The 24,885-nt window shown below is 34.3% G+C and overlaps 1 protein-coding gene across 1 annotated transcript in view; it reads left to right on the forward strand.

Moving 5' to 3' along the window:
* Tex16 (testis expressed gene 16) overlaps positions 1 to 24,885 on the forward strand; it is a 230,561-nt gene that overhangs the window by 49,006 nt on the left and 156,670 nt on the right. The window contains exons 5-6 of the mRNA XM_017318644.1: positions 17,769 to 17,968; positions 21,863 to 21,950. Coding sequence (XP_017174133.1) covers positions 17,769 to 17,968; positions 21,863 to 21,950 — 288 coding nt within the window. The remainder of the gene's footprint in view (positions 1 to 17,768; positions 17,969 to 21,862; positions 21,951 to 24,885) is intronic.

A 24,885-nucleotide genomic window follows, 5' to 3' on the forward strand; every position in this document is an offset into this window, starting at 1 on the left:
ATTCATGGACAGGTGGCTAAATCTTCAGGTTTAAGATTAGTTAAGGAGAAGTGTTTGCACAGCTTAGGAGAGGTGGGGGGAGAAGAGAGAGGGGGAGGGAGAGAGGAGAAGAGGGAGGGGAGGGAGTGGAGGAGGGAGAGACATAGAGACAGACATAGACACAGAGAGTTATGGTGTTATAGCATGCAATATTAGTTCAATGATTCTTTTCTGTACTGAACATTCTACCTGTCTGTGTATTATGCATGCATACATGCATGCTTGCATGCTTGGGCTTGCACTTGTTATGCATACATGTTGTGTGCTTCTGTGAAAGAGAGAGGGGGAGGGAGGGAGGGAGAGGCTGCAGGACATATGTTATTATAGCATGCAAAATTGTTTCTGGACAAAATTTACTATTTTGCCTTTTTGATCCAGTATACAGAAGTTTTTATGCCATGGAAAATTTGGTTTTACTTTTCTTTGTTTTTGGGTTTTTTTTTGTTTTTGTTTTTGTTTTTGTTTTTTGTTTTTGTTTGTTTTTGTTTTTGTTTTTCGAGACAGGGTTTCTCTGTATAGCCCTGGCTGTCCTGGAACTCACTTTGTAGACCAGGCTAGCCTCGAACTCAGAAATCCACCTGACTCTGCCTCCCAAGTGCTGGGATTAAAGGCATGCGCCACCACACCTGGCTGGCTTTACTTTTCTTATGCACAGTATGTTTACTGGATAACGTTTATCATTAAAATTACCTTATATTAAATACATAGGCTCTCTCTCATGCACGTGTGCACGTGTGTGTGTGCACACACACATATCAAGTGAAAATAGAGGGATTGATAAACATGGACATGTTCCATCAAAATGTTATTGCTTAATCTATTTCTATTACTGTACTTAATAGAACAAAATCATTAAATATAAATAGCCTAAGCAATTACATAATAAGTCTTGAAGATTGTAAAAATATTTAAAGATAATCAACTTAATATAGAATATTTATAAGATGTATTAATTCAGAGTTTAAGGATTTAAAAAAGTATTTCCAGGTCATCTATGGACTTTAGATATATAAGTGTTCAATTAGAAAATGTTAATAAAACCTTCACAGGACCAAGGGCCTCTCCTCCCATTGATGACCAACTAGACCATCCTCTGCTACATATGCAGCTAGAGCCATGAGTCCCACCATGTGTTTTCTGTGATTGGTGGTTTAGGTGATTCTAGGTCCTGTGAAGGTTCTATGTCCTAGTATAGGGGAATGACAGGGTCAGGAATGGGAGTGGGTGGGTTTGGGAGCAGGGGGAGGGCAATTTTGGAGAGGAAACTAGGTAAGGGGATAACATTTGAAATATAAGTAAAGAAAATAATAAAGATATATTAAAAATTAACAGAAAAAGAAAATGTTAATAAGACTGGTATCTTTATATAGCCTATCTTATGAAGAGTTTTTCTGCTTAGTCACTTTGTCTTAATGTCAGATGTTCTTGGAGACTCACATCTTCTGTTTTTTTTTTTTTTTCACTTTTAACCTACTATTACTGCTTACTTTTATATGCCTGTGGTAGTTTCTAGTGGAAAAAATGTCAATTGGGATCATCAAGTGAAATTTGGCAGAATACGTTGTATGCTCATTTTATATGAAATTATCTCACTAATTTGTTCATTATTTAATTTTAATTTAGGGATGCTACTGGGCACATGAAACTAGTTTAATATGTGATAACATCAAATAAATTATGACTAAGTTATTCAACACAAAGTTTCTGAATATATTCTGGAGTCAAGCTACAGGTGTTTAGATTCCAGATTATAATTACTAGTTCTGTGACTTTGTGCACAATTGTGTCTCAGGGTTTATGTAGCTTTATCTGCAAATGTAGATGGTGGTTCTAAAAAATTATTTTATAAATAATGCCTGATATGAAATCATTAATGTTAGGGTTGTATTTTTCATGGTACTAAATAAATGTTTGCTAATTTTGCTGTTTCTTTCTGTCCACCTTTTCTTCCTTTCACATTTTTACCTCCTTTTCTTTCTCCTCCTCCTCTTCCTTATTGTTGTCAGTTTTGTTAGTGTTACATAAAGTTATTCACCTTGCATAATCTACAGCAGTGGCTCTCAACTTTTCAGGTGCTGCAACCCTTTAAAACAGTTTCTTACATTGATGTTACCCCAACCATTAAATTATTTTAATTGCTACTTCATAACTGTTACTTTGCTACTGTTATGAATTGTAGTGTAAATATCTGATCTGCAGGATATCTGATATGTGACAATTGTGAAAGGTTGTGACCCACGTATTGTATCCACTGATTTAGCATACTCTCTTCTTGGTTTTAACCTTCTCATGCCAGTCTTTTTCTCAGAAATCTATCAGATAAATCTCAGACTATCCAATTGATAATCAAGGACCCCTCCTGGGGTTTAGTACCTATCCTTAATGCTAGCTCATCAGATTGTATGAATGAAGAGGAAATGAAGCAAGTTATAGTAAAACTTACAATGGCAAAAATAAAAGGAAACTTTAATAGTTGATATTTGTTTATAGCTTTATTACTGCAAAACACTAATACATAAATGAAACCTATTCATGCATTAATGTGTGTGTGTGTGTGTGTGTGTGTTGCCACACACTTATAATTTCAGGTTTAAAATTTTGTTTGGAGATTGCTTATGACCTGTTGCTCTCTCATCAAAAAATGAAGTTTCCCTGGAGTGATCAAAATATGTACACAACATACACATACCTATATATTTATATATTTATACTTACATATATTTGAGATAGAAAATCAAGTTAAAATAGGCAAATAAAATTTTAAAAATCCTAGAGAAGATGTTATGTGCTAAATCTAGTTTGTAGAATAATACACAAATAAAATTCTTCAAAAAGGAATTTGTGAAGTAGGACCCTCTAAGTAAAAAGTAATAAAACCTGAGCAAAGGAGCAGAGGTGAAAAAAAACACATATGCTTGGCACATTGTGAAACATTATACCCTTAGCTGTATAAATGCAAGGGAAGATTAGTTAGAGAATTTTTGTGGATATATTTATGCTTTGTATCTCTAAGAATAGAAGTTGTAGAGAAGTCTACTTTTAACTTTTAATATAGTGTTCTAACTTTTCAACTCTTTAGTCAAAAGAGAAAAAAATACTATTGTTGGTCTTATCTATAAATCATTATGTTGATCACCTTTCTTTCATGTTTGACCATTTTCACACTTTATGGAAAAGAAATTAAAGCAGTCTTTTAATTTTGTGACAAGTAAAAGGTTAAGCATTATTTATTTATTTATTTATTTTAAACAAATATTTTTTTAATTAGGTATTTTCCTCATTTACATTTCCAATGCTATCCCAAAAGTCCTCCATACCCTCCCCCCAACCCACTTCCACTTTTTGGCACTGGCGTTTCCCTGTACTGGGGCATATAAAGTTTGTATGTCCAATGGGCCTCTCTTTCCAGTGATGGCCGACTAGGCCATCTTTTGATACATATGCGGCTAGAGTCAAGAGCTCCGGGGTACTGGTTAGTTCATAATGTTGTTCCCCCTATAGGGTTGCAGATCCCTTTAGCTCCTTGGGTACTTTTCTCTAGCTCCTCCATTGGGGGCCCTGTGATCCATGCAATAGTTGACTGTGAGCATCCACTTCTGTGTTTGCTAGGCCCCGGCGTAGTCTCACTAGAGACAGCTATATCAGGGTCCTTTCAGCAAAATTTTGCTAGTATATGCAATGGTCTCATGTGACAGAAACATTTTGTTTATTTTCATTGTATTATGAATAACAAAACATAAGTGAAGGACTGGCAGGATGGCTCAGTAATTCACTCGCCAGCCAGTCAATGTAGTGAAAATGTTGAGTTCCTATTTGAGTTAGAATTGCTAGCTCAAAAAAAAAAAAAAATTAAGTGACGTCAGCTTCGGTCATCTACACCTCCCTACATAGGTGAGTGCACATGCATATACATATACCACATGCACAAACATACCCATACATGCATTTATTAAAAAATAAATGAAAAGTGAATATATAAATCATATAAATCAGTGTTGTATTGGTTGTGGTGTAAGAATTACACACCTGGAAAAAGCATGCATAGTGTTTGTGAGTGTGTATGCATGTGTATGCATGCATGTGTAGACAACAGGCAAATATTGTACATACTGCCATTTTTAAGAAAATATAGCATAAATTTGCAAATAATAATGAAATATACAGTTATTATTTACAGTAAATACATATACCCAACTAATACTGGAGGAATATTTTCCTTGACCCAATGAAGCCAACTATACTAATAATGAATGATTATAATGTTATCATGAATTTTAGTGATCTCTTGATCTAATTAATGAGCAAAAATTGAAATAATAAATAGGTGAGATGAAAATTTACTCAATAATACTGTGAATCAAAAAAATTTAAAATTCAGAATAATGCTTCACTTTTTGCTATTAATAATAGAAATGTTACATTTTGAAGTTAAATTTTTCATTAATATTGATCATGTTCATAAATCTAAACAACTAACAAAACAATAAGATTTAATTTATTACACTTCTTAATTCTATATAAATACTTTTATGGGTGAATTAAAGCTACCTACATGATAGACTTGGAAAGGAATGCAGTATAAAATACCATTATATTAGTATAATAGATGAAAATTCTTTTGTTCTGTTTTTTAATGTTTGTTTTCTTTAATCTATTTTTTGTCTTTTTAATTTTTTTATTTCACTTTACATCCAACTCACAACCTCCATCCCTCCTCTCCTCCAAGTTCCATCTTCTCAGTGCCCTCTTCCCTTCTCCCCTTCTTCCCTCCTTTGTGTGCCACCCCAACCTGCAACATCTAGTCCCAGCAGGTCTAAACATGTCCTGTTCAACTGAGGCCCATACAGGCAGTCCAAGTAGGGAAGAAGGGTATCCAGTGGTAGGGAACAGAGACCGAGACAGCCCCTTTTCTACATGTTAGAGGACCCACATGAATATCAAGCTGCACATTTCTACAAATGTGTAGGGGACCTAGGTCCAGTCTCTATATGCTCCCTGGTTGGTTGACAAGTCTCTCTGAGCCTCCATGGTCCCAGGTTAGTTGACTCTGGGTCTTCTTGTGGTATTCTTGATCCCTCTAACTTGTTTACTTCTGTCCCCTACTCTTCCACAAAACTCCCCGAGCTCTGCCTGATGCTGGGCTGTGGGTCTCTTCATCTGCCTCCATTTGCTTCTGGATGTAGACTGTCAGAAAACAGATATGCTAGGTTCCTGTCTGCAAGTATAGCAGAGTATTATTAATAGTGCCAGCTGTTTGGCTCTCTCACATGGAATGGTCTCAAGTTGGTTGGTTGGTCCCACAATCTCTGCTCCATCTTTATCCCTGGACATTTTGTAGGCAAGACACATTTTGGGTTGAAGGTTTTATGGGTGAATTGATGTCCTCCCCCTTTTCTGGAAATTATCTTAAAAGAACAAATAGCAGCTAAAACAATAAAGAAGTGATAAGCTTTGTCAATATTACTATCTGTGTTTTTGTATGATCTATTTAATTACATTTATTTTCTGTGTGTGAATGTGTGTATGTAGGTTCATGTGTACACAGATGGATGACACATGTTTGTGCATGCATGAGAATGCCAGAAAACAACCTCAGGTGTCATTCCTCAAGTGAGACCCCCATTTTGTTTGGGACAAGGTCTCTCATAGGCCTGTAGTTTATTCCCCAGAGAACCACCTGTCTCTGCCTCCCCAGATCTTGGATGTTAAGATCATGCCACACACCCATATTTTATTTTTATGTGTATTCTGAGGCTAGAATTCAAGCCCTTGTGTTTGCAAGGAAAGTATTGTGCTGACTGAAGTATCTTCTTAGACCCTGAGTTTTTTATTTTTAATAATTTAAGAAATTGTTTGTAGAACTTACAGTTTGACAGTTTGCCTCTAGCTAGCCAATAAAAGTCTACTTTAGAAGTTGCTAGTTATTAGTTTCATTGATTAAATAAGAATCTGTAACCAGTACTGGGTGTTACTAAGTATATTAAGGTGTTAAACATTAGTCATACACAAGTAATCAGCATAGAAAAGAAGCAATTTTAACAATTATGCTGTCAGTTTTTCTGCCTGGAGGCAAAGATCTGTGTGTTGAATTGAATGCTTAATGTTGGTTATTTGTGACATTGATTAGCATCTCTTTCTGGGAAACTTCTAGTTCTTATAAAATAAATGAACCTCCAAATTTTATGGAAGTTAGAAATATCAAGCAAGTTAACAAATGAAGAAGAAATTAAGAATGTAGGATAGAGGGGATTGGTGGTATATGGATATGATGGCAAAGAATCTATCTCAGTAGTAACCCTGAATCAATTATCTCCAAGTATATTATTTGTTATTGTTTAATAAGAACCTTGGTGGCTTACAACTGTTTATTAATTTATTACTTAGAGCTCAGTATGACTCTTAGTAGGATAATCTCAAAGTGTGTTAAGATAATTTTGCCTTGTTTATTCAGAATGTTGGGAAAATCAAATTCCTTGGGATTACAAAGATTAGAGTACTTTTTTCTTGTTGGTTGTCAGTTGAAACCACTACCAGATACTGAAGGATGCACACATTATTTGCCTCATAGCATCCTTCCTTTATCTTCAAAGGCAACAATAACTCATGTTTATCCTATTTTTGAGTGTCTTCAGAGTCTTTTTCAATTCATGGAAGTTCGTTGAACTATTTTTTCTGTCTTCTAATATTGTGTTTAAAGGCCTGTGTTAATTGTCCTGGATCCACCTATGCAATAGAATATAACCTTTACATTTTAATGTCAGCTGATCTGTACCCTTAATTCTATTAGCACTCCATGGTCACTTATTATTTTCATTTTACCTATTGTGGACATCTATAGCAGCCTCAGTCTACTGGGAAAAGAAGCTTCATTGATCAGGGGTGAGAACTATGCTTCTCTGTGGGCGTAAGTATAGGTATCTAGAGTATAATTAGAAATTTTATCAGTTAATGAAAATGGCAGTAGTGGGCTCTCCTCTAGGGTCTATGATTTTCTCTAGCTGTGGATAAACAGTTGGTTAGATTTATAGCACCAGACATGAATTCCTTAGTGAACTTAAGTCCAGTTCAACTGCCTTTAGTTAAGCATGAGTGCCACCTTTATAGAATTTGAGGTATCTTGCTGACCTAGTGTAGTTTATAGGCATTATGTATAGATAGAACTGTGTTGAATGTTCTTCTCCTCTGGCAGCTTGCATATCAGCTTCTGGAACTATGAGAGCTAGTCCTCAGCAAGGAGGATTTCAGGCTATTTAAAAGTGGATTCATTCAAGTGTTGTGTTCTAAGTGTGTGGTAGCTTCAGCAATAGGGTCTCACCTTCATGTCCTAGGAGACAACCAAGGGCAATGTCAGTAGTGTATACTGTTTTGAGAGTCTCTTCATCTGCCCTGGAAACAGCTCAAAGAGTTTTCCCAAGCCTGTTGTATATGGCTCTTGGGGGCAGTATTATTACCCCATGTGGCATAGTTCTTTTTAAAATTATATAATTACATTATTATTTCAAAAAGTAAGATAAAAATTCAAATATATGCTTATGTGTATATATGCACATATATTTCATATTTTTAAAGTAAACATATAAAATAAAGTCTTCTTATGTGTTTACAGGCATCCTGACTGTTATTTATCTCTTTTCCCACTCTGTATAACTGTCCTCACCAAGTTAAAGTCCCTGCCTAGTTTTTCCACTTCCTTTTTCATAGCACTTTGTCCCACTATACTCCTCTATAAAGTTTATTATTTTTTACTTTACTATAGTTCCTTTCTACTTTTTGTTTTTTACGGTTGCTTCAGGTTATATACTCAAATCTAAAGATTGAGAGCTAGGTTCTACAAATAAAAGCGAACATGTGGACATTCCTCTTCTTGATCTGGGTCAACTCACTCAGTCCTGTATTTTCTAGTTCCATCCACTTACCTGAAAATTAGCTGATTTCATTTTTCTTTACAGTCAGATAGCATTCTGTTTTGTATATTATCACATTTTTATTTATCTATTCACAGTCTGAAAAACATTTAGGCTGTTTCCATTAGCTAGCTATTATTAACGGAGTGGCAATAAATATGGCTAGGCATAGGATATTAAGTTCTTTAGGTATATGCCAAAGTGTAGTATAGCTGATTTACATCATGGTAGATCTCCTTTTAGCTTGTTTGAGCTTTCCACATTGTTTTCCTAGTAGCTGCACAAGTTTACAGTTCCACCAACAGTAATTGCTCCTCTTTCTCTGTGTTCTCTCTAGCATTTGGTGTCAGTTGTTTTATAAACAATATTTTAATTAATTCTTTGAGAATTTCATAAAATTCATTTTGATTGTATTTAACCTCTTTTCTTAATCCACATTCCCTATCTCCTAATCTGACTTTTTTTAAAATTAGAAAATTAAAACCATTACATGAAGAGCTATTGCTGTCAATTATGTATCAATTTCTGTTATTTGATTGTTTTAGTATAATTCTTATTTTGGTTATTAATAATCATTTTCTTTTTATATTACTTAAGCAGAACAGAATTATTTGGTTTTCTCCTAGCTCCCTGGCCTGTTTAGTCTCAGGTTCTGGCTACCTAACAACTGTCAGTTATGGCTACCATCTTATGGAGGGCACTTTAAACCCAATCAGATATTGGTTGGTTAGTCCCACAAGATTTTTGCTTCTTTTTGCACTATCACATCTTGCAGGCAGTTAACCATTGTAGATCCAAGAGTTGATAACCAAGTTAGTGTTTTTTATTTTCCCTTTTGTAGTATACACTGTACCTTCTAGTACTTTGAATACTAGTTCAATGAATTGTGTAGGTGTGGTCTTCTAAAGTACTAGAAGTATCAGTTTGTAAAGAACAACCAGTAGGGTTAGAAATATATGGGATTGTTTGGGGTCCCCATGGTGCCTCTTTTGCCAATACCTTAAATAGATTTAAAGCAATTTCTAGAACATGAGCCTTCATTTCTAGAGGTTCTTTGACTCAATATCTCATAATGCATTGTCAAGACATTTCCCCCTTTTAAATATACATTTTATTTTTATTCTTTTATCATATATCTCATCCACAATTTCCTTTCACTACACTCCTCTCAATCCCTCCCTTCCAATCCACTCTCCCCCAGATCTACTCCTCTTTCATTTCTCTTCAGGAAAAAACAAAAAACAAAACAGGGATATTAATCAAACATGGAATAACAAGTTATAGTACCAGCAGGCACAAATCCTTATATCAAGGCTGGATGAGGCAAACCAGTAGGAGGAAAAGGGTCTCAAGCATAGGCAAAAGAGCCAGAGACACCAAACCCACTGTTAGATGTTCCACAAGAACATCAAACAGAGTATCTATGTAGAGGACAAAGCTCAGACTCATACAGGGTCTATGTTTGTCTCTTCAGTTTCTGTGGGTCCTTATGAGCTCTGCTTAGTCGATTCTGTGGGCCATGTTCTTGTGATGCCCTTGAACTCTATGGCTCCTAAAGTTTATCCTTCCCCTCTTCTATGGGGTTCCACAGGTTCAAGATGTGTGTCTCTGCATCTGTTCAAATCAGCTGCTGGTGACAATTGGGCTAGGCACCAATCTATTAGTATATCAGAATATCATTAGGAATAATTTCATTGACTTTTTTTTCAGTTGTGTTTGTTTCTACCCAGAGTCTCTGAGATTTCCTGTCTCTGGTTTTTGGTAATCCAAGCAGTGTGAGGCATGGGATATAGGATTCCTCTTGTTGAGTTAGAATAGAGTCAGAACAGTCATTAGTTGGCCACTCCCACGAGTTCTGCAACATTATTACCCCAGCATATGTTGCAGGCACAAAAGATAGTAGGTTGAAGGTTTTGTGGCTAGGTTGATGGCCCAGTTCCACTTCTAGGAACATTGCTGGTTACAGAATATATCCAGTTCAGACTCTATAGTCTCCAGTACTAGGAGACTTTGTTAGGTCCACTCTTGTGAGTTCCAGGGAATTTCCACTGTACTAAGTTTCTACATCACCTCCCATGTGCTTCCCAATTCATTGTCTCCAAGTATTATCTCCCTCTTTTTCTCCCACACCATCACATGATGCTTACTGTTCCAATCCCCACCAGGCCCCAGTCTACCCATAAAATCTATTTCCCCTTCCCAGGGAGATCTATATGTCCCTCCTTGAGCCTTCCTTGTTAATTAGCCTCTCTGTTTGTGGACTATAGCATGATTATCATTTACTTAAAAGCTAATGTCCACACATACCATTTGCCTTTCTGGTTCAGGGATACCTCAATCAGAATGATATTTCCTATGTTTACCCATTTGCCTTCTAACTTCTTGATATTGTTTGTAGCAGCTGAGTAATACTTCATTGTGTAAATGTACCACATTTTCTTTATCCATTCTTTGGTTGAGAGACATCTAGGTTGTTTCTAGTTTCTGGATATTATAAATAAAGGTGCGATGAACCAAATTAAACAAGTATGCTTGTGGTATGGTAGAGTGTCCTTTGGATATATACCCAGGAATGGTAGGGCAGGGTCCTGAGATATGTTAGTTCAAAGTTTCCTGTGGAATTGCCGTGTTTTCCGTGATGGCTGTAGAAGATTGCATTACAACCAGCAAAAGAGGAGTGTTCTCCTTGTTCTACATTCTCTCTTTGCCAGCATGAATTGTCAGTTGTATTTTTGATCTTAGCCTTTCTGACAGATGGAAGACTGGATTACAAAGTAGTTTTGATTTGAATTTCCCTGATGGCTAAGAATTTTGAATATTTCTTTAAGATTTTTTTAGACATTTGATTTTTCTTTGGTGAGTATTCTCTGTTTAGAGCTGGTACCCCATTTTAATTGGATTATTTGCTTTGTTGATGTCTAGTTTCTTAAGTTCTTTATATATTTTGGATATTAGCCCTTTGTCAGATAGGGAATTGGTGAAAATATTTTCCCATTCTCTAGTCTGCTATTTTATCCTGTTGACAGTGTCTTTTGCTTCCTCCCTTCCTCCTTCCAACCAGGAAGTCCCTCTTACTTGCCCAGTGATTGGCTCCTTTATTCATTAGGGGATTGGTTCACAAGAAGTCACCTGTGTATGCCGGTTATCCACAGCTCCTCCTAGGAGAGTGGAATTATCATCAAAATACAAACAGGCCTATCCACAACCTTTCCCCCTTTCTGTTTTAATAAAAAACCAAAACCTTTCTCTCAAATATAAATAGAGAACAACTATTACCATTTTGTAATTTATAAGATATAAGATAGACCTAACACCCAAACCATCATTTGTGTCATTAGGATAGAACACTGTCCTCTATCCTAACTTAAAGGACTTAGAAATTTATACCTGACTATGTCCTGGCTTTAGATTGTATGCCATCTGAAAACCATCCTCTCAAATCTATTCTCTCAAAGTAAATAGCCTGGGTTGGCTAAGAGACTATAAGTAGTTTTTCAGCCCCGTCAGAAATCTGAGAATGACCAACATTAACTGAAAATATATAGGAAGCCAAATACAGCTTCCAGAACTGAGACAAATTGTAGAGACAGCTGCTTATCTATGCAGCTCCAGTAAGTAATTAAGATGGAGCATTTCTTCAGTTTTCTGGCCCAGGATCATCTGAAAGACTTTGAGAAACAGGAAATTAAGGACTAGCCTATTCTGTCTTGGCAGAACTAAGCTGTCCTAAACTGTAAATTGTGTCCTTTTTCTGGACAGTACAAGTCTACAGGAGAGATTGACAACTTTCTTCCCAGTGGTGATCTAGCCACAAATGCATAGCCTCAACTGGAGGGAAGATGCTCAGTTGCTTCTTTGAATCCATGAATGGGAAGCTGTTAGGAACAGATTTGTCTCAACAAGTGAATAAATAACATTAAATATCACATTCTGTGTCTTTCTGACATTTTTGAAAACCAACTATCCATGTAAAGTAATCTTGACTACTCTCAGCTATTTCTAATTAAAATATCTGAAAACACCCTAACAATAAACTCAGAGCCATGAATGTGCTCTTCGGAGCTTAACTCACAGGCTTGAACATCTCAGATCAATTTGTAATAACAGTTATAGAAGGACTGGTTTTAACGCCTGTACTTTTAACATTTGTGTACTAATAGAAGAAATTTATACCAATGAAAACCTTGATTTTTACATCAAAATAAATTCTGTACCAAAATAAGAAATTATGACTTCAACTCAGTAACAATTAAAAAGATTTCTACCAAATGAGATTATGGCTATGCAATCAATTCTAGCTATCTCCCTCTGTTCCAATTATGACCATTTCTACATTCTTTTGAATGACAACCTATAATAGCTACCTCCAGCCCCAAAGCCCAAGGAACTGGGGGGAGACCACTCTTCATAACTTCTTCAAGCTGAATATGGGTGTTGAGATGTTTTTGAAGTGGGGGGGGGAGGGTAGGGAAAATAGAGGAGTTAGTTGGCCTTAAGAAGGCCACACCAATGATTAATTTAGTCTCTGATGTCTATGTCCTGACTTGATCTGGCTGAAAGTCCAAGACATCTGGAGTTCAAGCAGGTCAGTTCAGCATGTCTGACAGTGAGATTCACTAAGGTTGTATATTCTGTAATATACAAATTTCAAAACAAAATTTTAGTATCATCAAGATAACTTTTTTTGTTTGATCCTCTGGAATCTATTTCTCTGGCAATCTCCCTCTATAAAATCTGGTCCATATTACTCTGGAATCTATAAAGACACTAATCACTTTTTTAAAAACACAAGATCAAAATCTTTCTCCCAAATATTTAATTGTGTCCCAGAAGACTGGGTATGTTGTAGATTCATTTTCATTGAATTCTGGGACGTCTTTAGTTTATTTTTTTCTTCCTTGACCCAATAGTGATTCAGTATATAGTTGTTCAGCTTCCATGAGTTTGTAGGCTTTCTGTTGTCTCTGTTATTGTATCTTAGCTTTTTAAAATTTTCATTTATTTATTTTTAATTTTTTATTGGTTATTTTATTAGTTTACATTTCAAATGTTTTCCCCCTTTCCAGTTTCCCTTCTGCAACCTTCTTATCCTTCCCCCCCTTCACCTGGTTCTCTGAGGGTGTTCCTCCACTCACCCACCCCCTACCACATCACTACCCTAACATTCCCCTACATTGGGGCTTTGGGCCTTCACAGGACCAAGGGCCTTCCTTCCCATTGATGGCAGATAAGGCCATGCTCTGCTTCATATGCAGCTGGAACCATGGGTCCCTCCATGTATATTCTTTGGTTGGTGGTTTACTCTCTGGGAGCTCAGGGGTTTCTGATTGATTGATAGTGTTGTTCTTTCTATGGGGTTGCAAACCCCTTCAGCTCCTTCAGTCCTTTCCCTAACTCCTCCATTGGGGTTCTTGTGCTCAGTCCAATGGTTAGCTGCAAACATCCATGTGTGTATTGGTAAGGCTCTGGCGGAACCTTTCAGGAGACAGTTATATCAGGCTCCTGTCAGCAAGCATTTCTGGGCAGAGCATCCCTAGGTGGGGCAGTCTCTGGATGGCCTTTCCTTCAGTCTCTGCTCTATTCTTTCCCTTTATTTCTTTTAGACAGGATAGATTCTGGGTTAAAATTTTTTGGGATGGGTGGGTGGCCCCATCCCTCAACCGAGGGCCGTGCTTAACCTCTGAATATTGTCTCTACAGGTACTTTCTCCCCTTTGTTGGGTATTTCAGCTAATGTCATCCCTGTTGGGTCCCTGGCATCTGGGCCTTTCTTTTTTTTACTACCTGTAGTTCTTAACTATAATTCTTAAACTTGCTATTTTGTTTATGTTCCATGGATCTCAAATGCTTTGTACTTTCTGATTGTCTTATAATTATTATTGGCTCAGTGTTATAATTTATCTGCATTGATGCAATATTATAATTTATATCACTTCTTCTTATGCCTTTGTGTTGTCTTCTTGTTGCATTCCCTTATGGAGCATTTTATTCAGGTTTTGTTTAACTTACTAAAATTTTCATTTGTAAAATTTCAAATTGATTTTTTCACTGTCTTTATTTAATTTCTTCTTCATGCCTATATTGATTTATTTTAATCAACTAATCTTATTGTACTTGAATTCATTCAGGAATTTGTTCATGTGTTCTTATAATAATCATTCTTTTGAATTATAAATGGTTTATTTTATCTAATGCACTTCCTTGTCATCTATTTTTATGGAATTGGTAGTCTATGGAGGTATTATGTTGTGTTGACTTTCATGTTTCTTCATTGGGATGTGTACATCTGGGACTGGATTACTAGCTGGATTCTTCTGTTTAAATATTTTAGTGACCTATATTCTTAACATTGAACTCTTCAAAAAATTCTCTTGGGTTAGAGTATCATAGGACCAAGGTAACCTTGTTCTCTACTGGACTGTAGTTCAGTATCTAAACTCGAATCCAGAATGCTCTTGGCATTGTCTCCATTTTTAACACAATTTCAAATAGAAGAATACTAGCTTGAAACACATTCACAATTGAAATTTAAGCTGTGTATGAAAATATAGTAATTCTAAGCCATGCTCTTTGAACTTCAGTGTTTTAGAGGAATAGAGGAATACAGATTCTATCATGTTTATTAAGGTAATAGTTATTAAGTGTATACATTGAAGGGAAATAAACATAGGGTAATTAGTCATATTAGATCAAAAGCAAACATAGATAAGACAGAAGTAAAGAGAATGCAGAATTAATCAATTTGAAGGGAGGAGAAAAGATAGTTCCATGTGAAATTCGAATGGTGCATTGTCTACAGCTTAATACCCAACAGTCATTTAATTTATTCTCAACTTTCAGCATTTTGACCAGTTCTGTATTTCAACATTAATAATCACCCAATGAAATGAGAAGCTTCTGTGACTAAGGCTGAGAACAACACTAGGCTATGAGTATAAACATAATCATTTAGAATATAGTTTATGCATGTGTTGATTTAGGAAACATTCATTAGATTTCTGCCTAAAACCTGTAATCTCTTCAGGTATAGGCTTTTAATCAAGTTTATAGTACCAGAAATGAAGCAAGTACAGGTAGAAGAAAATACATGCTAATGCTTTATATCTGGAGAATTTGTGTCAATAGAAAGTTTTATTTTGATATCTACAGATGAGAAAAATAGATTCCCTAATTTTCTTATACTTTCTTTTTCATATTCGAAATTCTCTTCATAGATTGAAAAACTATCCCCCAATATATCATACTTTATCAATCTGTTTATGTGTTTTTAATTAATAATTAATATGCTTATTTACATTCTCTTCCCACTCCATTTCTTCTGAGAGGCTGGGGCTCCCTTGCATATCTCCCCACCCGGGTGTGTCAAGTCTCTTCCAGATTAACCACATCCTTTCCCACCGAGGCCAGATAAGGCAACCCCGTTGGGGAACAGATAACACAGTCAGGCTACAGCTTTAGGGAGAGACTCCATTCTAACCCACATGGAGACTGAGCTGCACACCTGCTGATTGTATGCTAGGGGGCTCATTCCATCCCATGTGTGTTGTTTGGTTCATGGCTTATTTTCTGAAACCACCAAGGTCCAGGTTAGTTGACTCTGTTGGTCTTCCTGTGGGGTTCCCATCCCCTTCAGGGCTTTCAGTCCTTCCCTCAATTCTTCCATAAGAGTCCCTGACCTCTGCCTAATGTTTGGCTGTGGATATCTGCATCTGTTTCAGTCAGCAACTGGATAGAGCCTCTCAGAGGACAGCCATGCTAGGCTCCTGTCTGTAAACATAACAGTATCACTAATTGTGTCAGGGATTACTTTTTGCCCATGGAATGGCTTCCAAGTTGGCCGGTTATTAGTTGACCATTACATTGAGTTTCTGCTCCATCTTTGTTCTTGGATTTCTTTTAGAAAGGACAAATTTTGTGTCGAATGTGTTGTGAGTGGATTCGTGACCCCATCTTTCCACTGGGGTTCCTGCTTGGCTAAAAGAGATGACCTCTTCAGTTTCTGTATACCCACTGTTAAACATCTGGGCTAAAATGTCACCCTCATTGGCTCCTGGAAGCTCCCCCATTTCAGGTCTCTGGGACTTCCTCAAGATTCTGTCTACCCTCCACACTGGGATGTTGTAGATTTCCATTCACATTGTCCTTGCTCTCTCTTCCATCTTTCCAAACACCTGGCCCTCTACTCCTGTTGCCCTCCCCTTTCCCACCTACTTTCCTCCTTCCCTCTGCCTCCTATGACTGTTTTGTTCCGCTTTCTAAGTAGTCTTGCTTGGGACCTTCTTTCTTGTTTAATTTCTTTGATCTGTGGAGTGTAACATGGGTATTCCATGCTTTATGGCTAATATCTACTTATCAGTGAGTATGTACCAAGCATGTCCTTTCGGATCTGGGTTGCCTCATTCAGGATGATATCTTCTAGTTCCATCCATTTGCCTGTAAATTTCAATCTGCTCATACAAACAAAACTCATTTGTATGAGATAGATCTAAGTTGTATAAGAGGAATGTTAAAGGTGAATTTATACTAAATTGGATTGCTGAAGTGAAAATTTGAATGTGTCACATGATAGATGATATGTTTGTCAGAAGCAACAACTGAAGAGATGTGTACCTGGTTATTTGATTTCCTAGTAGTCCTGAAAATAATAAATTGCATGTAATTGATGTTGAACCCAGGACTAAACAGCTCATAAAGTTGTTTCTTAAAAATAAAAGATCCCATACAGGGGAACGCCAGGGCCAAGAAGTGGGAGTGGGTGGGTAAGGGAGTTGGGGGGGTATGGGGGACTTTTGGGATAGCATTGGAAAGGTAAATGAAGAAAATACCTAATTAAAAAAAAAAAAAAGAAAAAAGATCCCTTATCTCCAGACTTTGAAAGACTAAAGGAGAAACTATTTTTAAACAGATCCTGTCAGCATATCAGCATATTTATTAAAGTATTTTGTGGCGGGGCGGTGGTGGCACACACCTTTAATTCCAGCTCCTGGGAGGCAGAGACAGGCAGATTTCTGAGTTTGAGGCCAGCCTGGTCTACAGAGTGAGTTCCAGGACAGCCAGGGCTACACAGAGAAACCCTGTCTCGAAAAACCAAAACCAAACCAAACCAACCAACCAAACAAACAAACAAACAAAGTACTTTTTGTTACTTGGACGTTATCTATAGAAGTTGAGTCATTTCCTAAAGTGGAGGCCACATGAATCCGTTATTTCAACTTTGTGATTGTTTCTGATAGCTGTTTTATGAGGCTCTGGATAATAGTGTATGTATTCATGCTAACTCAAATCACATTTGTGTGATGCATTTAAGTACCAAAACCCAATTAAGAATCTTTTAGTGTGTGTATGTTTAAATTATCAGTTCTCATAATAGTCTACACAGAATTACTAATGCATAGATGGAAATTAAGTATGCCCTTTTCTGTATCTTGGATCTCTACCAAATCGATATAAATTATAACAGATTGTTGGTGTGCCCTATCCCCTTAACAGATTATATATTATCAAAAATTGAATTGGATATACTAATTCAGTAGAAGAATTAGTAAGTATTAATTATATTTAAATAATTTTGTCACATTCTAAAACTACATCAGTATTTCAATGGCTTAGCATTATTATATTCACTCTCTTTTAGTGATATCTGCCATGGATTATATAACTATTACTAGCAAAATATCTAAAGAATGAAAGGTGCTTGATGGTAATTTTGCCTCCTTCATATGTTATTTTGGCTAAATGATACTGATATTGGACCTATTCCATTTTTATGATATGCTAGAAAAGTACTGCTTCATTTCTTGTGCCCAAATTCCCACTTTAATTTCAGAATATCAAAAAGATGCCTACCAGATTTGGAAAAGAAAGTGAACAACTTGAGCATGCTATTGATCGTGTTCTTTTCACAATTTCGGAAAGAAGATTGGCACGTAGTCTACATGGCACTATTGAACATCCACCTCATAGCATTCTTACAGCTACTCTTGACCTGGTTAATATTGCCAGCACGATATTAAACATTCTGGAAAGGTAATTCCCAATACCTGATATTTAAAGCCATAACACAAGTCGTATTTTCCCCTTCATTTGTTTACAGAAATCTTAGGTGTGGAATAGATACTACATCCATGTTTCCTTTCAAAGGTGTTTACAGACATTTTACTGATGCCATGAATATTCTCTGTAGGATGTACAAAATAGTTACATGGTTCCATTTAAGTTACTATTTTAACCTTCTGACTTTTAAAATTTATTCAACAAAAGTAGTATGTTAGAAGATAATTCTCTTTGAGTTCTCTTTAGAGATTAAATTACACTTTCAAAAAGAGCAGTCTTTTAGACATTGCACCAAAATTGTAAAGGATAATATCTGGCTTTTTTGCAACAAAATATTCTTTCCTTGTGTACTAATTAAACTATGAAATTTTAATTAACATGAGTTAGTCCTTTTTGTAAAATCCTGTGTTAATAAGAAAGGGCTAGTTGAGTAATACTAGTGATTTATAATTTTGTTTAGGTAGTAAATTGTAGTTAAAATATTAGTATGTAGATTTCCATACAATTTTTATCAACAACTCTAATCAATTATCTGTTTGTTAAAGAAAATTCATGTCACCGATTTCAAGAATGTTTGCTTCCACTAAGTATTATATTTTTCAGATAAGAGAAAGAAGGGAAAATGATAGAAAAGGATATTGTGTTTTGATTAACAATGAGCTAAACCAGGAAGAACTACTTTTCTACAACTTTATATAACATGTTCTTTTGCTGAGTCATTTCTCTGTTGTAACTAATATTTGATTGAAGAACAAACTTATTTACATAAAGGAGAAATAAAGACAAAATATTCATAGTAGTTCAAAGAAATTTTAAATAATGGTGTAGGAAATTTGGCAAAGTCAGCAGTTTCTTTTCTCTTTTTACATTTGAGTTCATTATGAGCAACTATTTACAAAACAGCTGTAAGAAAGCAAATGCCAGAAGCATAGTTAAAAAGACATTCTGCCATAAGCTGAATTTAAGGAGAAAATTTTAGAAAATTTCATTAACTATTAAATAAAGATAGCTGTAATATGGAGTAATAGCAAAAGATCTCCCAAATGCATATAATATGCTCCACTAACCTATGATAATTCACATTTAGTTTGCCTATTTTGTCGAAGTAGTCTTACTACAGAGTTCACATTATAGAAGCAGTATAAAGTCACTTTTTTACTTTTTAAGTGAATTTCCCATTTTAAGGGCTTATTTACTTTCATCAATGGAATCGGTGACATTAAAAGGGTCTTGTCTGGCTCTTACCAGTATTTCACAGAAAAAAAAAGATTTTTACAAAATGACCTCATCTACCAAGCAACATTTTCCAAATGTAGGAAATCATCTTAGTGTTATGTTTATTCTAACTGAAAATATTAATGGTTTTATACAATCATTGATTCTTATACACTGTCTTCATGACTAGTAATGATGAAATAAGAGATATTCATGTTGAACAATTATATATTTTCCTAAGTCCAAGACTAAATATTCCAAAAGATAATATCTATATATCACAATCTATAAATGGATACTTCAAAAATTATAGGGATATGTGTTAATCTGAACATATTATAAAACATCTATCTATTTTAAAGCTTCTCTGCTTTAAATTATGAAATAATTTATTCTCTCAGAAAGTAAATATGCCTTAGAATTTTTATCAAGACCTTATCTGACTTATTTTTAGATTATAACATTTTATAATGAATGACTAGGGCTTGGCCCTGGCATGGTGATGCATGCCTTTAATTCCAGCACTAGGGAGACAGAGGCTAACCTGGTCTATCAGATTTCAAGCCTACTAGGCCAAAATTGGTTTTGTAAAACAAACAAGCAAACAAACAAACAAAACAGTGTTAAACCAATTGAATTGTATTTGCTTTCCAAATATCTAGTGAGATTGTCAGGTAGAGGAATTTAATTATCAAATCCTGGTGGAAATAATTTCTATGATTTATTATAAATTGTTTTTCCTGTCTATGATTCTAAAACAAAACATGGATGATGTAATTAGAAAGTATTTTTTCATTATTATCTTTTTAAAATGTGATCCATGTTACTTTTGACCTGGCTCAGCCTTTTAAAATCAGTTCAATGAATTAGACCTGATAATTATTTCATCTTTAACAAGGATTTACAACTCATTAATCATTTTTATACTAGAAACAAAACTTTTTTGAGAACTGAATTTAATTAAGGAGTTTAAATTATGACATGATTATGAACCAACGAATAAAATTTGGTTCTCTGACTTCTTCCCATGAATAGTTCCTTATCCGTTTTATGAAATGAATAGCCTCTAATAATAAATCATTTGAATGATATCAAATGACAGTGTATGAAATACTGATTTTATAAGCATCATAAACCTATAAGATAGTGCATCATTTTAATAATGCATTATTAGTAACAAGATATAGTTTAAAATTTGTTGAAGACGTTTTGAGTTTTTAAAAGCTGTTTTCATTATGCTATCATTTGGAAACTTTAGACTCATTAGATGACACTTATGCCATTATGTTATATTTCTATTTGACATTTAAAATGTGAGTAGTTTCACTGATTTGATGTAGGAAAAATTATAAAAATTTATTTTGGGCCAATATAGTAATTGAGGACCACTTATCTAAGCACAACTACCCCAAATTTTACTTTTATGTAAATATAAATTTTCCATGTTTATGGTGAAAATTAAGATGTACAAAAAAATTACAGAGTTGTTTTCACTTGTTCAAAAATCTGGGCTCTAAAAATAAATGAGATGAAATGGTTCAAGAATTTTGACCATATTTATCATATCCTGAACAGAGTTACAGTTAATGGACCTTATAGATCCTCACAAAATACTTTTACAGCTTAAATTTATAAGCTCAATTATATCTGTAGTTAAGTCATTTAAATAAACTTTATTACAGCTTTTAAGTAAAGAGATAATTTGAGTCTTTGCCCCTGCTACAGTCTTTAGAAGTAGGTCTCAAAAATGGTATTAGTTCAAACACCAGTCATTGTAATATCCTAAAAATTTAGAGGGGATTATAAATTTATTTTTCTTGTTGATTTATAAAGGTAACACTTAAATTCACTAGTTAGAAGATATATAAATTCAGCACTATAGTGCCTTGTGTTTTGCACTTCAGAGATAACCTAAAATTATTGTCCATTTTGAAAGATAGTTATTGAAGGCCTTTTGAATACAAGATCTTATATGTGCAAAGGAAATAATCGACCACTGAATTACACCTCACCTTATTATTCCTATTATTCAGGTGAGGTAGAGAATATTTGCCCTCAAAAGTATTTTTTCTTTTATATTGTCATCTCATGGAGGCCTCCTAATAGCAGAATGTTAAAAGCTATGTTAGATATAAATATGCAGACCCAAACTTTTTATTAAGCTATGGTATCTTAATTAACTTAAATTATGTTTTCATTTGTATTCAAAAATGAATACCAAATGCAGTCATTTTTATTTTCAAGGTTCAGCTACTTCAGGATAATATAGTTATTTTTTTCTTGACCCTTTCATCTTTCATTTTCATTATATTGTCATTCATTTGTATAGTAAGTAAGCTAAGAGAAATGAAATATTAAAAGACAACCTACTCAATATATTTCAATAATTTAAATACAGGAATGATTATAACACTGTATTTGTACCATCTTTCTCTTTTTTGAGGTCATAGCAATATCACATTTATATGTATTTACTTAAATTTCTAAACATGCTTCATATATTATTGTGATGTTCTAGAATTTATTTCTTTGTACCTTTTTATCTAAAACTCCCTATATTTTAAATTATAAGTTTCAATTTCCCAAGGAATAAAGATACTGTATTCAAAAAACTCAGATTGATGGAATCTTTTTATTACCCTTCCCTGACAGGCCACCATTTGATTGCATGTCAGAATTTTCCAGTCTGAAAAATCATCTCATTAACCATATCACATTACTGAAACATTTCTCTGAACAGGTAAGACATAGTTTTGTTGTACTGTTTTCCATTCATATATCCCTGTGCATTTACTTACCATACCCAGTACTTCACTATCACCTGTAAAAAACTATCTTTTTTTTAACCACCCCTCATGAGATACAGGCCTATATTTTGTTATAATTAGATAGAAAATTTAGTAGTCACATTGAGTTGTCACCTCAAATCCCTTTTCCATTGTTCGGAATTTACCCTCATTGCTGAATTGTTCTAAATAACAATTGAACTTTCTTGAATCCTTCAAAGATCAGTATTCTCTAGTAAGAATCATAGAAACTTGATAATCTAGTATTCAATCATAAATCTCTCTCCATGTAATATATAATTGCCTATTATATCTTGCATTATACTAAATAATTCTTTATTTTTATCCAAAAATGAATATGAAATGAAATATTTTTTATTTTCAAGGGTCATCTACTAATAGATAATATAGTTATTTATATTTGACCCCCTCCTCCTTTTATTTTTTTTTACATAATTGATCATTTGTATGGTAACTTAAGAGAAATGAAATGTTAAAGGATAACTAGCTCAACCTTTATTCTTTTTACAATAATTTAAACACCAATTGTTATAAATAACTTCTGTTCAAATATATGTATATACATGTGCCTCTTACAATGTTTTACTCATTTCTCCTTAAATGTTTCATGTTTATTTCACTCAGTGCTAAGGTTTTATCATAATACCTGTTCCACCTAGAATTTACTATCATAGCTTCTCCAGTTATTCAAATATGGTCTCTCTTTTAAGGAATATTTGAGTCACTCATTTATTCATTCATGTACTCATTCATTTGTATAAACTTTCATTCATACATCCATCTCTCCAGTAACCTATCAAACAAGTCAACTTCTCATTTTATAGTTCCATTCTCTTTTTATAATTCACATACATTGGGTTTAATATTGAATAAAGATGAAAAGGAAGCAAAGCGAAATTAATTAATTAAAAATTAATTTGTGAAAGATAGACAGTGAATTGGTATACTATGGTTTGTTAGATTATTTTAATTTTATAATAATTTGAACCTATGTAACAATTCTAGGACTCATAAAATAAAAACAACTAATACAGAATTATTTCATTCAACATTTAATAAAATGAGATATTTAAGTAAAATATTCCAATTATAAAGTTTATATGATATATTAACTGAATTTTAAACCTCCCAAGTCCAAATTGTGTTCGATGTTAATTTATGTTAAGACTGTTAGCATAATGTTCATACATATTCAGTGCTATAAAAATGTTTAGTTGTGAAGTCAACATGATGATCTATTCTTATGGATCCAGCTATTTATCAGACTAAGACAAGAGGAACGTGAGCTCAGGAGTTCAAAGGCAATTTCAATAATTTGGTGAGATCCTGTGTGTGTGTGTGTGTGTGTGTGTGTGTGTGTGTGTGTGTGTAGGGCGGTTGAATATCCTAGAAAGCCTAATGAACACTGGTATTTTTCCCACATGTATTTATTTGTTTCTTAGAAGTTAGTTAAAAGGTTTGTTACAAATGAGAACTTTCAATAATTGTAGCTCATATTTACATTATAGTTAATGTTTGGCAAATTCTGTTCTATGGTATAAATATAATCCTTATATTTATCTCCTTATCTTTATAAACTTTTTTGACAAGATGAAGTTTCTTCTTCAGATGAGAGTAAAGAAAGATCATTAAATATAGGACTAACTAAGGGACAACTAATTTCTCTATTTTTAAAATACTTATTTTTAATAGTGTATACATTTGTTTTTGTATGTATAAACACCAGTACTCACAGAGGCCAGGATTATCAGATCCAGTTTTAGCTAGGATTGTAGGTGGTTGTGCAGCTACATGATGCAGTTACTAGAAATTGAACCCAACAAGAAAAACTAGAACTTCTAGAGGAAAACAAGAGCAAAACCCTTGTGTGCTGACATTAGAACTATGTTAAAGCAGGGTAGACTTTATAGTCTGAAATATAGATAAGGAAAACTAAGAGGAACCCATATTTGATGCTGCTTTTAACTTATGAGATTATCCATTCCAAATACAAGGCCAAGTAAATGAGGCAATGAACAAATTGTTTGATAATACCCTCTGACTTGTCCAGGGTTTTATTTAGTCTTATATAACTAAGTGAAAAAATGGATTTTATTGGGTAGCCAAACTTTTAGATGGGAACAGTAATGGTCTACATGCTAGCTAAATCATAAAAGAACTAGCTGGTACCAAAATCAAAGTTCAGCATTTAATCAGTGTTATCATTCATTGTATTAAGCTGATCTGCCTCTGTATTAATAAATAAAACCAGAATTAAATTCTCTCCAAAGGGAGATAGCATCAATATGAGCCTCAATTTATCTCAATAACTTCCCATATACAATAGCCAGCGTTAAAGACAAAATAGAAAATAGAAAGGAAATCAGTTAGTTAAAATTAAGCTTTTAGAGATGAACAATTACAATGGAGAGGACAATTATTTAAAGTTATTAGAAAAGGAGCTCTTAGTTTCAAGGTCCACCAGCTGATATTTTAAATTTTAGAATTGTCTAATAATCTTTTGGTAAGATTCAGTTATACTCAATTTCATTCCCCACAGAATTTGAATTAATGACAAGTATGTAAGTGTTAAGGCAAACTTGCCCACAGGAATAAACTATATGAATGGGTATCCAGTTAGTAGCTTTTAACGTATTTGGGGCTGTCCTTTAAGAAGAAAATCTAGACATAAAACGTTTTTCTCATTTTCTTTGTCTTTTTTTTCTTTGCAACACAAATCTAGTTGTAGAATGTAATGGTGTTTAGATTACCACCCAGAGGTCATGTTTCTTTATTGTTAGCTGGTACTAGTACCATACTATACAGGAAAAGAAAATGCTGCCTCCTTTTGAGGCTGTTTATATCAAAATTATTGCACTTCTTTGGGAT

Source organism: Mus musculus, chromosome X, assembly GCF_000001635.26.
Source record: "Mus musculus strain C57BL/6J chromosome X, GRCm38.p6 C57BL/6J".
Taxonomy (NCBI): Eukaryota; Metazoa; Chordata; class Mammalia; order Rodentia; family Muridae; genus Mus; species Mus musculus.